The sequence below is a fragment of the Muscardinus avellanarius genome (assembly GCF_963383645.1).
Source record: "Muscardinus avellanarius genome assembly, chromosome: 15".
Classification (NCBI taxonomy): Eukaryota; Metazoa; Chordata; class Mammalia; order Rodentia; family Gliridae; genus Muscardinus; species Muscardinus avellanarius.
This window is the reverse complement of record NC_137801.1, coordinates 26782895-26800786: the sequence shown is the minus strand read 5'-3', so window position 1 is coordinate 26800786 and position 17892 is coordinate 26782895. Positions and strand designations below refer to the sequence as shown.

Below are 17892 nucleotides of genomic sequence, written 5' to 3'. Positions count from 1 at the left end.
GGTATGAGTTGGCAAGAAGATCTGGCATGCTTGATACACCTAAGGCAACTGAAATCGGAATTGTCTTATAACTTTATACATCTTTATGATATAGAAGAAACATCTTTTCAAAGTAATCCTTGAGTAGTTAACCAGATTGCTATCATTAATTTTCTTAAAGTAAACTAATGGGGATGACCCATACATACATTCCAAAGTCAGATATAGCTTATTACAGTGCAAATCTGTCCCACACAGCTGTGGTAAGAATTAAATGAGCTGATACAAGCAAAGAACTTGGAATAGTATTTGACACAGAGCAAGCCCTCAGTGAATGTTGTGTGTGTGTGTGTGTGTGTGTGTGTGTGTGTGTGTGTGTGTGGTACTGAGGACTGAACTCAGGCATTCTATCTCCGAGCTGCACGCTCAGCCCTTTTTATTTTATTATTTAGAAACAAGGTCTCACTAAGTTACTGACAGCCTCACTAAGTAGCTAAGGCTGGCTGTGAGCCTGCAATCCTGTCTCAGCCTCCCAAGTACTGAATTACAAGCGCGTGCCACCACGCCTGCTAAATGTTTGTAATTATTACTCTACCGTGTCCCACTTTGACCTGCTCTGTGTGTCTTGGAAAGCAGGGAGTATAACGGACAGAGAGCTCAGAAAAGGCCCCCTTCCTTTGATGCTTACATACCAGAACCCACACAAGTCCACCTCTTGTATGGGGAGAGGGGCCCAAACCTAGTCATTTGGGTTCTTTATATAAAAGTGGCTCCTAGTGGTGCCATGCATGCAAGGGTAACTGGGATTGTCTTGGGATCCCAAAGCCAATCTGGTAAGCCAATTGTTCCTAATCCTTTAAAGATAGGAAAGATTACTGTGGGTCACAGTACAGATTTAGAGGGGAAATCCCACTAACATCAGAAAGAAAAGCAGATGAGTTTAAAATTGGAGGCACATGACAGAAGATTAATGGCATCATAACGAACAACCAAACCAATTAAGAAGGATGTGATGAAGACAGGCAGTCAGCACCAATTCCAACTGCCAAGTCCCTGTCAGCTCTTAGCAGGAGGGGAGTGGCCGCACTCTTCCTTCTGGTCCGCTGTGAGCCTCTTTAGCCTTGTCCTAGATGACTTCACTAAGGTCCTTTTTGCTCTCACGGTTTGATTCCAAAGAATACTGGGACTGTGCTGGCAGTGATATCTACATGAGGAGTGTCGTACTGCATTTCATGTACATTTTTTAAATGTGAAAGAAAGCAACAGAATAAATTTCAAGTATAATGTGAAATATGTCAATGTAATTATTTACATTCTCCTTGATATTTTTGGAACAGGTGTCCAAAAGTTTTCCTAGTAAAGAAAGATCTTAAAAATCAGAGTATGAGAGCTAAGTAGTGTCCTCAGTAGAGTAATCTGTTCTAACTTCATCAGTGCCCTGGGCCAAGGGGCAAAGGGTGGGGGAGAAAGACCTGTCTTCGTGAACTTCAGCCACATGAATAAGACAAGTGCTAGACTGCTAGGGGCTGTGCAAATACATTTGTTAGAGCTCATATCCTGTCTAGGAAGCACAATTCTGCTGTTTCTCCATTCGCATAGTAAGCCAAGTTTACACTGTAAAATGAAAGTCCCTTTTTCTTCTTCAAAAAATGTTCAGTGTACCATATTTACCAAGTATAAAAAAAAAGAAAAAGAAATTGAAAAGGTCACCATAACTCCTGTAGGTAGGTATACAGTGTGACTTGAAGCTACAGATCTTTCAAGTAAACTGCAAAAAACCTGAGCCTAAGGACAAGGTGGTCAATTATACAGCTGTTCTTGCAAAACGACGTATATAAGTCAAGGACTTGGGCTCTAAAACAGAAAGCAGATAAAGCTATACCTTAGAACAAACAGGGTACAGATAATAGTGTCCTAAGACTAGGAAGGTATTATCATGTATAAGTTATTTGTTTCTTGGTTTTTTTTGTAATAATAATAATAATAATAATAATAATAATAATAATAATTTTTCCTCCTGTCTCACCCCCCTTTTTTTGTGGTGCTAGGAATTGAAACCAGAGGGTTCTACCTCTGAGCTATACCCTCAGATTGGCTTGCTTGTTTATTTATTTATTTACTTATTTATTGTGGTACTGGGGATTGAACCCGGGGGCATTTTACCTCCAAACCATATCCCCAGCCCTATTTTACTTTTTGTTTTAAAACAAAGTCTTACTAGGTTGCTGACCTGTGATCTTACTGTCTCAGCCTCCAAAGTACTGGGATTACAAGCATGTGCACCACATCCAGCTCTTTCCTTCTTTTTTAGTGGTACTCGGAATCAAACCAGGGCCTCACACATGCTAGGCAAGCACTCTACCACTGAGCTATATCCCAGCCCTGAAATTTATCATTTAAAATAGCATATGTTGATTGTATGTTAAGGTATAAAATGTTAAGCTTTTTAGATCTCTAACTCATAAATCATAAGCTCATATATCATAAGCTCTTTTTAAATACTTTGACCCTATGTAGTGGTGCACTCTTATAATCACAGTACTTGGGAGGTTGAGATAATAGGATCGCAGGTTCAAAGCCAGCCTCAGCAATTTAATGAGGCCCTCTCCAATTTAGTGAGACACTGCTTCCAAAGAAAATAGGTTGGATGTAAAATGCTTCTGTGTTCAATCCCCAGTACAAAAACAAAACAAAACAAAAACTTTCATTGATGCATTATAGACCCCCATCATAATCTCATAAACTATTAAGTACCTTTTCTTTGTATATTGTCTATAACCATAATTAATCCAGAAAGGTCTTTCTTATTTAATTCTTACTAGAAACACAGTGATTGTAAAGCTTCCATATTTCCTGAAAGGAAAACTTCATTTTGCCAAAAAGAAAAACAACTATCTCATTGAGCACTGTAAAGAAAATGTTATTCATCGCAGCTATATTATTCACACCCTCTGAAATATAGTAGATGCTTGTTAAATGAACGAATGAGTATAGATTTTACTCCAGCTAACACAAATAACGTAATACATTGATTTACCCAAAACAACAATGCAAAGGGCATGCTATTTAGTCTCTGCAAGCTGAGAGCATAAATGTAAACCATATGTCAGATTTTTATTTTCATTTTAGTTTAAGTTGAAATAATATTAAGTTTATGATTTCATGGACACATTCAACACTGAATTACCAGAACTGGTATTTGACTAAAGGGAAAAAATATTTTTCCTATGTTCAACAAAACACATACAATATTTGAGAGAACAATTTAGATAAACTAAACAAGGATTAATATAAGACAGAAATAACAAAATATGAATATCTTACCTGAACATCTTTGTATTTGTCCCTTAGGTCGAGGAGCCGGTGATAAGCTTTAATGGCTTCTGAAAATTCCCCAACATCAGTGCTGGTGAGGATGTAGTTTTCCCAGATTTGCCAGTGTTCATAGTTACACTTGAGAGCTTCTTGTAAAGTTCTAAAAGCTTTGACTCTATTGAAAATCAAATTTTAGAAAGAGCAATAATGAAATCTTTATTAGAATAAACCACATAGAGCTAAGTGTATAAAATGCTAATGTGACCTGTCAATCTTTCGTCATTCACAGAAATAATAACAGAGGCCAACAAAAGCCATGTCAAATTTCCCTAAAATATCCAATGACAAGCCCCTTTGGTAATTCCATACCTACAGTGTACTCTACTCTAATACTCTTTCCTACTATATTTATTGGTAACAAGGACATTATTTTATAACTGGATGTCAATCTCAGAATCGGCCTAGGAGAAGGCCCACTCCAGTTCTAGACCTGGACTCACAGTGGCCAAGCAAGTACAATTTCAAACCTGTGAGAAAGAAAATAAGAAGGATGGCAAGAGGAGACGGATCAGCGGTCAGAGGATTGAAACAAACAAACACCTCCTCATATGCTAAATGAACCTACAAACCAAAGTGCCACGACCCGTGAGGAGGACAATCAGCAAAATTAATCTCTAGACGCAAGCTCACTAAAGTGAACATTAACTTTAAGAACTATCAACGATTTAAACATATGTGTTTAGAATACTAAAAGAGATGAAATAAAGATATTCCTAAAGCCTATAAGGGAATGACAACTGGAGAATAGGAGATACTTCTTTAGTGACAAGACAAGAAAAGACAATAGAATACTTCTTTTTAAGGTATTGAGTGAAAACAAAAGGTCTGTCATTGAAAAGTCTGAGGTGGTTTGGGCCTCCTAAATTTTATTACCAGCTAAACTGGCCACTCACAAGTAAATGCAAAATCATTTTTAGATATACAAAGACCTAACCAGTTACCAACTCTAAGTAAAAGAACTACTGAAGAATCCTCTTTCAAAACTACAACACAACTTAAAGAAAACTGAGAAAACTTCTTTAGAATCAGGCGTAAGTTGCTTCTATAGGGTCTTTCTTTCCCTTCCCGGTCCCTCTCTATTCTAACCCCACCAACTTCCTTTAACTGCCTTAATAGCAATGACCTTCAATAATGGTGGCTGGGGACTCCCTGAGTGCTCTCATTTACAAAGGGTAGACAGGGTTACTCTACTGGAAAAGAACTCAACAAACAGCAATCCACACCATTAAGATTATTTTTTTTCTCCTTTATGTCCTTGTCATCCTCTAATCTCAAGCATCTGGCCTTGACTTTTTTTTTTTTTTTTTTTTTTTTTGCAGTACTGGAGATGGAACCCACCAGGGTTCTACTTCCGAGTGACACACCCAGCCCTGTTCTTTTCTATTTTGAAACAGGGTCTCACTGAGCTGCAAAGGGCCTCACTAAGTAACTGAGGCTGTCTGTGAACCACAATCCTCCTGTTTCAGCCTCCCAAATGCTGGGATTACAAGCTTACACCACCATGCCTGGCTTGACATATTTTTAATGATATTTTTTTCTTTCTTGGCAAGCATAGGTTCTTTATAAGGAGCTTCATTACAAGATTCACTTATTAAACCAACTACAGCATTGATAATACACTAAAAAACTTATACACAAAACAGGAAAACAGCTGGGTGTGGTGGTGCACACTTGTAATACCAGCTTTCGGGAGGCTGAGACAGGAGGAATGTGGTTCATGAACAGCGCCTCAGCTACTTAGTGAGGCCCTCTGCAACTTAGTGAGACCCTGTTTCAAAATGAAAAGAATACAAAATAGGGCAGGGGGTGTAGCTTGGAGGTCTAAGGCCCCTGGGTTTCATCCCCAGACGGACACACAAAGACACACAGACACACACACACACACACACACACACACACCACAAAAAAAACAGGAAAACAGTGGGAAGGAGCACATTAGTGAAGAATCCTGTAATGCCATTTTAGGACATAAATATGATTGTTTTGAGAGGAATGGTAATAATATACTTCTTTTTTTAAATTTATTTTTATTGGTGCATTGTAATCATATATCACATTGGAATACAAGACTTGAGAGGATATACAAGCACACATCATCCAATTAGCCCTCATCCACTCCCCATCCCATTCCCTCCCCCTCCCTTGATCCCATGCTTGCTTGGTGATTAACTTTGATACATTTGTTTATGTACCTCCTGCGTTTTAAGGAGGCTCCATCCTCCCCTATTCCATACCCTCTGATTGGTCACCTTAATTGCTTCGCTATAGGGCCCTTTCTATAACTCCACCTCTTCCTATTGCCCATTTCCTCCTAGCTATTGCTGATTAGGGGAAGCATCTGGTTTTTATTTTATGTGATATTTCTCTGTGCATGCCGCGTTGCAAGTATCGATCCCACTCTTGACAGGCCCAGTAGTGGCCTGGCTACCCAGTGGACTGATCCAGACCTCATTGGCTCAAGCAGCGGCCTTGCCTCATGGGAGGCCCCGATTCTGGCCTCGCTGGCCCCCACACTGGCCTAATCCCTCAGCTGGCTCCGATCCCGGCCTCGGTGGCCCCAGCACCAGCCTATCCTCAAGGCAGGCTCTGTCCCAGCCTCGCTGACCCTGGCACCAGCCTAACCCCTCAACAGACTCCTCTCCTGGCCTCGGAGGACCCAGCATCGGCCTTGCCTCATGGCAGGTTCCGATCCCAGCCTCACTGGCACCGGCACCAGCCTAACCCCTCAGCAGGCTCCGATCCTGGCCTCGGAGGCCCCAGCACCGGCCTTGCCTCATGGCAGGCTCCAATCTCGGCCTCGGAGGCCCCAGTAGCGGCCTTGCCTCACGGCAGGCTCCAATGCCAGCCGTTGACTCCGGCACCAGCCTAACCCCTTGGCAGGCTCTGATCCTGGTCTCGAAGGCCTAATAATATACTTCTGAAATAACTATTTCACAAGTGAAAACCTAGCTATGTCTGGCACAGTAGCCAAGAAAGGAAAGAATAAAAAGGCTAGAATAATAGAATAATTCACCTCTGATTTTGTACACCTATTTTTACATGAAAAGCCTGTTTTATGAAAGTTCCTAATATCACTAGCCTGGAAGACAAGGAAGAATATCAAGAGCCTCACTATATATGAAATTATCTGGGTCACTAGAAAAGCTCGCTGAGACCACTCTGTGACTATGACAGGGATCTCCCCCACCCGTGGCTTTAAATCAAAGAGGTCTCCAGTGAGTTTAACACAATCAGTTGCAATCAAGAACATAATATTATCTTCTGAAGAGAATGGTAGAACAAACAGTACTTTATTTATGTAGATTATCACTCAAGCGCAGAGGAAGCATTTTATGATCTCAATGTAATATGGATTTAATGATATCTTCAGAAATATCTTGTGACTCCACAAAGAAAACTGAATTGAAAAACAAGGCCAAGTAAAAATGGAAATATGTCCATCCTTTAACTTACTAAAACTTGGGCAATATCAATTCTGTCTCTTCTCTTTCTTTCACTTTTCACAGCCAGTCAGTAAGTCCATTTGGCTGTCGCCTTATAAACTGTGTGGCACCTGCCATTTCTTTTTCCACTCTAGTTAGCTCATGTTTGGATTATTACAATAGCTGTCTTCTAGTTTCCTCTCTAGTCTGTCTCATATACTGCTACCATATAAACCTTCCTAAAAAGTCCCTTCATGAAATTACCCCCCACCAAACTCTCTCGCTTCCTATACCAGTAGGATGGTCAATCAGATTATCAGAATATGCAGCCATGTGACCCGAACCTACCTTTCCAACCTTCTCTCTCACTATAAGTACCATATTACTGTATACCTAGCAAAAAAAAAAAAAAAGCTCTACAAATATCATCTACTATTACTTTACCCCTTTGTATTCTTGTTTAATATTTACCACACATACTTTATATTGCAATCATTTTTTAAAATAATATGCCATAATGTTTTATCTTTAAACCCACATTTCCTGAAAACACTGGCTCATATCTATTTATATTTTTCAGTAATGTCTTGTATAAAGCAAGCAAGCAATAACAAGATTCTCAATGGAGTTGACCAATTGAAGGCATGTCTTTTTTTTTTCTTCTATTTTTTGGCATGCCTGTTTTTTATCATGTAATAAAATTTAGGATGCATCACAAAAAGATCTTAATATTTCTATTGTCTTGTTAAATGTTTTCATATAATAAACTATACATTTAGAATTGAAAGGGCTCCATTAAGTCATTGTAACTCATAAGCAGGATGGGAAAGGGAGAAAGACAAAGAATAAGGTGCAGTGTTTCAATATTCAGTTGGAGAAAGTATCATCCACTTACTTTTTTTTTTTTTTTTTGGTGGTACTAGAGATTGAACCCAGGAACATTTTACCTCTGAGCTACACCCCCAGCCCTGTTTTTTATTCTTTATTTTGAACCAAGTTCTCACTAAGTTGTGGAGGGCCTAAGTTGCTGGGGCTGACCAAGAACCCGTGATCCTCTGGTCTCTGCCACCCAAATGCTGGTATTGCAAGTATGTGTCACCACACCTGACTTCATCCATTTACTTATGAAACAAGTTCTTCATATTTTGTCTGACATACTTACTTTTGTTTTAATCGGATATAGGAAGTTGATAAATTATTCCAAGCCTCAGCATTCTGAAATGGCAAAGAACCCAGTTACAGATTAGTTTCATTAAGTAAAGTAACTTCTAAAACCAAAACCTAACACATTTACCTAGTCTGGTACGCGTTTTTAAAAAAGCACAATTTTCAATAAAGTATAACTGAAGGTAAAGGGTATAAAATTAAATTAGACTTAACTTTTTATAATTTATAAAAAGGTCAAAAATTAGTCAGCCAATGATAAAAAACTCTAATAGCACTAACTTAATTTAGAATTTAGTTAAGATTTTATTTTCAAACAGATTTACAAGCTAGAAAAGTTACAACATAATTTATACAATACATAGATTTATTACAAACCCGAAACAAGGCAGAATATTGTGTTCACATCTTAAAAGGCTTTGCCATTTTACCATCATCCTTCTTCATCGCTTAGGAGAGTAAGCGTGAGGATGTGTGATGGAGGGTCTGGGGAGAGTTGGGGGAGAGAGGGAGAATTACACTGACATCATGTGTGTATATGAAATTATCAATGCCAATCTTAATATCATGTTCAGGGGAAAGGAAGGGAGCTGGGAGGAGGGAGGAGAAGGAGAGGAAGCTCAGCAAGTGCTGTGTGCTGTATGCCCCTATCACTCACTCTACACTGCATTAGGGTATGAGATCATAATGCACCAATAAAAGCTTTTTTAAAGAGTAAAAATGTGTTTTCCAGTGCTACTATAAACTACTCATTAAATATATTTCTCTACCTATTTGTCTACCCAATGACAAATAAAGTTCATGACAAATGTTGATTTAAAAAAGAATTATATGAATTGCATTTGCTCTTTTTTGTGCTGCTTTTTATAAAATATAGAGCAGTAGTTCTCAACTTCCATACATATGATTCGAAAATTAAGTGGCACTGAACCTCCCCTTCCAGACATGGCAAAGTTAGTACCAGACTATCTCTCTCTCTGTCCCTCTCTCTCTCTGCCTGCCTGCCTGTCTGTCTGTCTGTCTGTCTCTCTCTCTCTCTGAAAAGCTACAAGTTTGATAAAATATGGAAAACAACTGTTTCAAGAAGTTGGATAGCTGGGGATAGTGGAACATGTAATCTCAGTACTTGGGAGGCTGAGACAGGAGGATCACAGGTTTGAGGACAGCCTCAGCAAGTAGAGAGACTCTCATCAACGTAGTGAGACCTGTTTCATAATAAAAATAGAATAGGTCTGGGGGTATAGCTTAGAGGTGGAATGCCACTGGATTCAATCCCCAGTGACACACACACAAAGAAATTGGACAACAGACAGCACAGGAGTGTAATTCTGGAGTGAAGGGGGAAAAAAACACTAAGGTGTCTCAAACAATCAACTTTGCTTTCTGTTTAGAAGCACTTTCAGGGCTGCAGCAGAGAGGCAGAAACCAAACAAAGCAGAGCATGTCTCTTGCTGGGATGAAAAAAAGGGGGGAAATCGGAGTTCAGAGTCAAAAGGTAGCTGAAATTTGCAGGACAAAATAAGCACAGAAGAGAGATCTATGCTTCGAGGATCAACTGAGAATTTCCAATAAGACTCCCCTGGAGTCCTGGGCTGAACACTGAGCTACTAGAACTACTAGAGAAGTGCTGGCTAAATGGAAATTATGCAGGTCACATGTGCAGGAGCTATTCATGTTCCAACCGACCACAGCAGAAGGTTGATACTGACTACCTGTAACACAAAATCACTAGACTCAATCCCAGAAAGGTCATATATTAAGAGAAGGATTATGATAACCCTGGAAAATGGCAATTCCAGACCCATCCTAACAAAGCTTAAATCAAGCTGATCTGCAAACTAATACCAAAACTAAAATTCAATCCTCTGTTAAGGGAAGACAATAAAAACCAGCAACTCAACAACACGGTACCCAGAATGTGTAGGATATAGCAAAAAAAGAAATCAGTAAATATAAGGAAGCAGAAAAATTTCATCTATAACTAAAGAGAAAAATTCAGTTATTAGAAACAGAGACATGAAAGAGATGTTAAAATAAGCACACAAGAACTTCACAGTAATTATTATAAACACATTTAAAGATGTAAAAAAACATGAACACGCCGGGCGTGGTGGTGCACGCTTGTCCCGGAGCTTGGAAGGCAGAGACAGGAGGATCACGCAGGTTTGAATCCAGCCTTGCTGGCTTAAGAGACCCTGTTTCCAAATAAAAATATAAAATAGGTGTGGGAGTGTAGCCCGGAGGTAGAAGGGTTTCCAGGAACCCCAGTACCACACCCCCACACACAAAAAAACCATGAACACAATGAGAGAATGGTTGGAGAAACTTAGTAGAGATACTACAACTGCTAAAAGAACCAAATGAAAATCTTTGTCTAAAAATTCTATTGTCTGAAGCAAATTCATGGGATAGGTATAACAGCATATTGGATGTTGCTGTAGAAAGTAAGTCTGTGAACTTGAAGGCACAGCAATAGAAAGCATACAAACCAAAGCACAGGAAAAATTTAAGACCAAACAAATAAAGCTTCAAAGACTTATTAGACAATGTAAGTAGTATAAAATACTAAAATCCGAGTACCAGAAGGAAGAAAGAGAAGCTGGGCATGTAGCTCAGCTGACCACAAAAAAGAAAACTATGGACCAATACCCTGTATGTACAGAAAAATCCTCAACAAAATGCTAGCAAACTAAATCTAGCAAGATAGTAGAAAGATTATATACAATGGCCAAGAGGAATTTATCCTGGGAATGCAAGAGTCAATGCAATAAAATATATTACTAGAATAAGGAAGAGAAACCACATAATCATCTCAACAGACACAGCAAAAGCATCTAAAGAAATCTAAAACCTTTTCATGATAAAAATACTCAACAAGTAGGAATAGAAATTTTCTTCCTAGTAATGACTCCAAAAGAAATGTACAGAAAATTCCATGGCTTTAATGGTGAAAAACTGAAACCTCTCCAAAAAAAAAAAAAAAAGCAGAAACAAAACAAGGATGCCTACTTTCATCATTTATATGCAATATACTCTAAGGGCTAGCCAGGACAATTGGGCAAGAAAAATAAAAAGCACCTGAACTGGAAAGGAAAAAACAACCCTATTTTTATTTTCAGATAACATGATCTTTTATATGAAAAATCTTAAGGAATACACACACACACACACAGGGCAGGGGTTCAGAATAAACAAGTTCCACAAGGTTTCAGTCTATCAACATATAAAAATCAAATGTTTTTCTACAGCAATGAATAACCCAAACTAAAACTGCAAATATAATTTCACTTATACTATCAGCAAAAAGAATACTTAAGAATAACTTAACCAAAAAAGTATAAACCCTACACTTTGAAAACCATAAAACATTGGGAAAAAATTAAAAATATCTAAATAAATAGACATTCTGCACCCATGGATCATAAGATGTAATACAATCAAGATGACAAGCTCTCCATACTAGTTCTGTAGAATCGATGTGATCCCTGTCAACATTCTAGTTGGGTTTTTTTTTCTGCTTTTTTTTCCCTGCAGAAATTGACAGTTTAAATCCCACGTGAAAAGTCAGAGAACTCTGAGTAGCCTAAACCAACTTGAAAAAGAACAAAGTTAAGAGTATTCATGACTTCCGGGAATGTGGCGACCGAGAAAAGCGGGGCTTAAGAGCCCCGCTAACAACCAATCTCCATTACCACAAAATCAGCGCCTTTCATAGCCAGAAAACACCATCACCAGAGAAACAAAAAGATCACCAGGCTCCAGAGAGAAAGCAGACTGAGAACAGAGCTCAGAGCCACAGAGGAGATACACCGGCCTCACGCCCAAGGATGCGGCAGCAGCGCCATACTGCCGGCGGCAGCGGTGAGTTCACCGGATGGCTACAGCAAGCCGAGGTGAGCCACTGCAGTACAGCCAGGAGGGATTTCTTGGCGAAGGAACATCTAAAGCTCCCAGTGGCTGAGCTCAGCACACGCTGCAGGGATTCAGAGTGGAAATCAAAACCAAGAAGAAATACGCCAGCCTCACGGCCGAGGGCGTGGCAGCGGCGCCATATTGCCACCGGCGGCAGCAGCAGCGAATTCACCGAATCCAGTATGGCTACATCTGCGTACTCAAGAACAGTGAGTCAAATTGCGGGCCACAGAGGAGAAATCCCAGTACTGTACTCCCTGGGACTAGACCCAGTGGGGGAGTGGCGGTGGCAGAGATATCACACCATAGGAGAACGTGCAACCTGGCACCCCCCACAGTCTAAAGCAGCCTCTATCGACTCTCTGGGTCGGACACTCTGTGATACAACCCAGTAAAGGAGTAGTGGGGTCTGAGATACTACTGACTCGAGATCCAGAACACCTTAAGTGAAGTCATAGTGACCCAAGGGAAGAACCCAGAGAAGGCACAAACTTCCAAAATCATGGGAAAGAGGAATAACAATGGAGCGATGAATGCCCACAACCCCACAACATCAGAACCCGATAAAACAGAAAATCAGAGATTTCTAGAAGATCAAATCAGGAAAATAACTGTAGAAATAATAGAGGTGCTTCAAAAAGAACTCAGAGAGAGCCAAAAAGAGATAAAGGATGCAATTAATGAAGTAAAGGCCTCAATTCAAAGCACAAACAACCGATCAGACCACATGGAGAACAGAATCTCGCTCTTAGAAGATGATCATTCCAAAAATGAACGCATAGTTTCTAATCTAGGAAAAAATATCCGACAGCAGGAATCTGATATTGAAGAAATATGGGCCCATTTTAAGAGAGCTAACCTAAGAATAATTGGAATAGAGGAGGGAAAAGAAAGTGAAACCAAAGGGATCAACAATCTTTTCAAGGAAGTAATAGCAGAAAATTTTCCAAACATAGAGCAAGAGGTTGATACACAGGTCCAGGAAACTTATAGAACTCCCTTTAGACAGGATCGGAGAAGAGGATCCCCACGCCACATAATTGTCAAAATGACCAATGTGGAAGCCAAGCAGAGAATCTTAAAGGCAACAAAAACAAAGGGCCAAGTGACATTCAGAGGCAAACCAATTAGAATCATTCCAGACTTCCCAAACCAAGTCACGAGAGCCAGAAGGGCTTGGAGTAACATATTCCAAACTCTGAAAGAAAACAACTTCCAGCCAAAAATTTCCTACCCAGCAAAACTTTCTATCAAATTAGATGGAGAAATAAGAAGCTTCCATGACAAACAGAAACTGAAGGAATTTATGTCTTCAAAACCAGCACTAGAGAAAATACTCAAAGAGATTAACTACAAAGAAGAAATAGGTAACACACACCAGAACCAGAGAAATAAGATTTTCCATCCAACAGACAACTAAGATTGGTTATCTGTGGAGATTCATTACTTATGTTAGTCTTTTACCTATCTCTAAATTGTATTTTTTGCCTTTATTGTAAATTTTAGGATTTCTAGTTGGAATATTAATATACCTTCAGATATAGCATTTGGAAATATTTTATCCCATTCTATTAGTAACTTTTAACTCTGTTTTCATTGTCTTTGGATATACAATATTTTTTTTTTTTTTTTAGGGAGTTCTGTTGCCTGTGCCATTGAAATCATATCCAAAAAATCACTGCCAATTTCAATGTTGTGAGGTTTTATGACCTAGATTTTCTCCTAAAAGTTTATAGTCTTAAGATTTATATTTAGGTCTTTTATCTATTTTGAGTTAATATTTGTATATGGGATTAGGTAAGGGTCCAATTTTATTTTTTTCCGTGTAATTATTATTTTTCAACAATATTTAGTTAAAAGATTATTATTTCCACCACCAAATGTTCGTGGAAACCTTGTCAGAAATAACTTGACAATATAGGGAAGAGTTTAGCTCTAGGCTTGTATTTAATTCCAATGGTTTATATATCTGCCTTTAGAACAGTACTACACTGTTTCAATTATTGTAGCTTTATATGGTTTGAAATCAGAAAATATATATCTTCTAGCTTTGTTCTTTTTCAAGATCGTTGTGGGTACCTAGAATCCATATTCCATATTAGGATAGATTTTTTTTCTGAAAAATAAATATATAAATATATGATAGTTTCACCTAAAAAATAGAAAAAAATATTCTCTGGTAAGAAAGAAATTAAAAAGAAATATTGAAATGTTATCTTTAAGTCACCAAAAGCTTGGTATCAGACAAATGAAACTGTTATGTGAGATTATCATTTTTAAGTTTGGATAAATTGCTATAATACTAGATGTCAACCACTAAGCCAAGCATGGGAGGGAGGGATGGGGAGAAAATGGGGTAGGGATCGGGTGGGGGCTAACTGGCGATGTGTGCATGTATGTCTACAAAAGTTTGTATCCCACTATGATGTATGAATACAGTGCACCAATAAAAATTTTTTAAAAGAGTATTCACACTTAAACATTTCAAAACTTACTATAATGCTTCAGTAAACAAGAAAATGGTTTTGTCCCACACAAAGACCTATAGTTAATGAAACATAATTGATGACCCATAATTAAGTCCTTATATTAACAAGCCAGTTGATTTTTTTTTACCACAGTGACAAGAACATTCAATAGGAAAAGTATACTCTTCTAAACAAATGATTCTGGAGCAAATGGATATCCACATGCAAAAGTATGAAATTGGAACCTTTCCTTCTACCATTCACACACAAAAAAATCAACTTAATGGTCCATAGGCTAAAACTAAAAAACTCTTAGAAGAAAAGAAAGAAAGAAATTTTCATGATCTTGAATTTGGCAATAGATTCTTAGACATAACAACAAGTATTTAAAACAAAAAAAAACAGATTAGTTAAACATCATAATTTAATAAATGGTGGTGCATGCCTGTAATCCTAGTACTTAGGAGCCTAAGACAGGAGGATCAAAGGTCCAAAGCCAGTCTCAGCAACTTAGCAAGACATGATTTCCAAATAAGAAATAAAATGGGGTTGGGAGTACAGCTCAGAGATAGAATGACCCTAGGTTCAATCCCCACCACCAAAAAATTAGTGAGTAAATAAATAAACAAACTTTGGGGCTTCAAAGGACACTATCAAGAGAATAAAAATACAACTTAAAAGAATTGGAGAAAATATGTCCAATAAGGAACCTATAGCTAAGCTATATATATAAGCTATAAAGTACCTAAGCTATAGAAAAAAACTCTTACAACTCTACAATAAAAAGACAAATGATCCAATTTTTTAAATGGGCAAAATATGTGAGCAGATATTTCCCCAAAGATAATACACAAATCAGTAAGCCATGGAAAGGTGCTCAATGTAATTGGCCATTGATGAAATACAAATTGAAACCATAATATACCACCTACAAAGATAACTATAATTAAATAAAAGCCAGATAACAAGTGTTGGCAAGAACGTTGAGAAACTGGAACCTCGTTCACTACTGATGGGAACATGAAATGGTACTTGGAGAAACAGTCTGGCAAGTCTTCAAAATTCTGAACATAGAACCACCATATAACCCAACAATTCTACCTTAGGAATATACTCAAAAGAAGTGGAAACACGTCCATCAAAAAGTTGTAAATAAACATGAGTACTAGTTTTTGTAAAGGCCAAAAAGTAGAAATAATCGAAATGTCTATCAGCTGATCAATGGATAAGTGTGATAGGCCCAAAGAATGAAATATTATTTGTTAGTAAAAAGAATGAAGTACCGAAACATGCTAGAACATGGATGAACCTTAAAAACATTAGTCCAAGTGAAAGAAGCCAGTCATAGAAGCCTATATATTACATGATTCCATTTATGTGAAATGTCTGGAGTATGAAAATGTATAGAGAAAGAATATACATTAGTGGTTGTCTCGGGCTGAAGAGGAAAAGAAGGTATTTAAAGAGAAATAGGGAGTGACTGCTGATGAATACTAGGGTTTCATTTTAGAGCAATAAGAATGTTCTAAAGTCGTACTAAAATTCACAGCTCAGAACATACTGAAAAATCACCTGATTATACAGTTTAAATGGATAAAAATGAGAATTATCACCTCAATAAAGCAACTTAGGCAGAAAAAAACTGTTAAAATACCTGCTGATCATGTAAATTAGCAAAGGCAGCATAAATTAGCAATGACAAACACACACGACGCTGCTGTATTATTCGGCAATCTATTTTCAAACTAAATTTTGTTTGATAAAAATTATTTTCACAGTGAATTCCATTTTTATGAGAAAAACCTTGTCTAGACTTCTAAGTCCCTACGTTGGTGTATGTCCTTCCATCAAATGCATACGCCCTTCCACCATGAACAGAACTGCTATTGCAAACTATGAAGTTCAGATAACTTGGAGGAATACTAAAATGTAAAACAAGGAGAGACCGCCAAGTGAACTTACATCAGGTTCGAGGGTCACACAACGCTGAAACGCCTTTGCGGAGCCTCCGTAGTCTTCCAAGGCCAAGTAGGCACAGCCTAGAGAAAACCACACTCCGAGCTGCAAAGACCCAAAGTTAAAGTCACACAGACAGACATTTACAGATGATCTGAAAATTATTTATGATACTATCAATAAGCACATTGCCATAAAGAATTCAGAGTTATGCAATAAGCATTTGCCTTACATTTATGTCAAATGAAGGATAGCTGGGCGTGGTGGCGCACGCTTGTAATCCCAGGGCTTGGGAGGCTAGGACAAGAGGATTGTGCAGGTTCAAAGCCAGCCTTAGTGAGACTCTCAGAAACGAAGTGAGACCCTGTTTCTAAATAAAATATAAAATAGGTCTGGGGGTGCAGCCCAGAGGTAGAAAGCCCCTGGGTTCCATCCCCAGTACCACAAATAAATAAACAAAGGAAACTTAGCAATGCAAATGAAATCTTTTACATAGTTTCTTTATATATTTCTTTTTGGTTTTTTTCTTTTTTTTTATTGGTGCATTGTAGTCATACATCTTAGTGGGGTACAAGATGGTAGAGGCATACATGCACACATCACTCATTTAGACTTCCCCCATCCTACCCCATTCCCTCCCTCTTCCTCCTTCTCATGTTTGGCTTAGTGACTGATATATTTGTGAATGTACATCATGTACATTAGGAAATTTCCTTCTTCCTCCCTCCCTTCCCCCTCAGTTGGGTCACCTCATTTGCCTAACTATGGTTTCTCCTTCATAGGAGTTCCTCCTATGACCCATTTTCTCCCTGGCTTCTGTATATTAGGGGAAAGCATCCCATTTTTTATTTTGTATGAGTCATGAATCTCACTTAGCATAATGTTCCCCATTTCCATCCATTTCCCCACAAATGACATAATTCTGTTCTTCTTTATAGCTGAATAAAATTCCATTGTGTACATCTCACAGTTTTGTAATCCATTAATCTGTTGATGGATATCTTGGCTAGTTCCATAGTTTGGCAATTGTGAACTGTGTGGCTATTAACATAGATACGCATGCATTAGTTTGGTACTTTAGTTTCCATTCTTTTGGGTAGATACCCAGAAGTGGTACTGCTGGATCATATAGTAGGTTCATTCCCATTCTTCTGAAGATGCTCCATACTGTTTTCCAAAGTGGTTGTTACTAATTTGTAATCCCACCAACAATGTACTACTAATGTTCCCACTTCTCCACATCTTTGCCAGCATTTGTTGTTGTGTTTTTAGTAACTGCCATTCTAGTTGGAGTTAGTTGAAATCTCAGGGTAGTTTTGATTTGTATCTCTCAGATTGCTAATGATGTTGAACATTTTCTCGTACATTTATTAGCCACTTAAATTTCTTCTACATAGTTTTCAAAGCAAATATAACACTGAAAGCTGAGCAGTATCACTGGACATCTTACACTGAGAAAGACCATACTTGGTGTTAACCAAATTCCTTAAATGCAACAAAGAGCTTTGTTTACAAGCCTTAATATTAGAGTCTAATATTATAAACCTGGGCTTAATCAAACATTTTTACTGGGTAGCCTCTACATAAAAAAAGGATACAACTTTTTTTTTTTGGTG

At 38.2% G+C, this 17892-nt stretch overlaps 1 protein-coding gene across 1 annotated transcript in view; it reads right to left on the bottom strand.

Annotated features, from left to right (window-relative positions):
• The window catches only part of TTC27 (tetratricopeptide repeat domain 27), a gene marked incomplete at both ends in the record, with an annotated part of 169881 nt that overhangs the window by 22850 nt on the left and 129139 nt on the right, over nt 1-17892 (bottom strand). The window contains 3 exons of the mRNA XM_080712024.1: nt 3304-3469; nt 7939-7991; nt 16283-16381. Of these exons, the coding sequence (XP_080568150.1) occupies nt 3304-3469; nt 7939-7991; nt 16283-16381 (318 nt within the window). The remainder of the gene's footprint in view (nt 1-3303; nt 3470-7938; nt 7992-16282; nt 16382-17892) is intronic.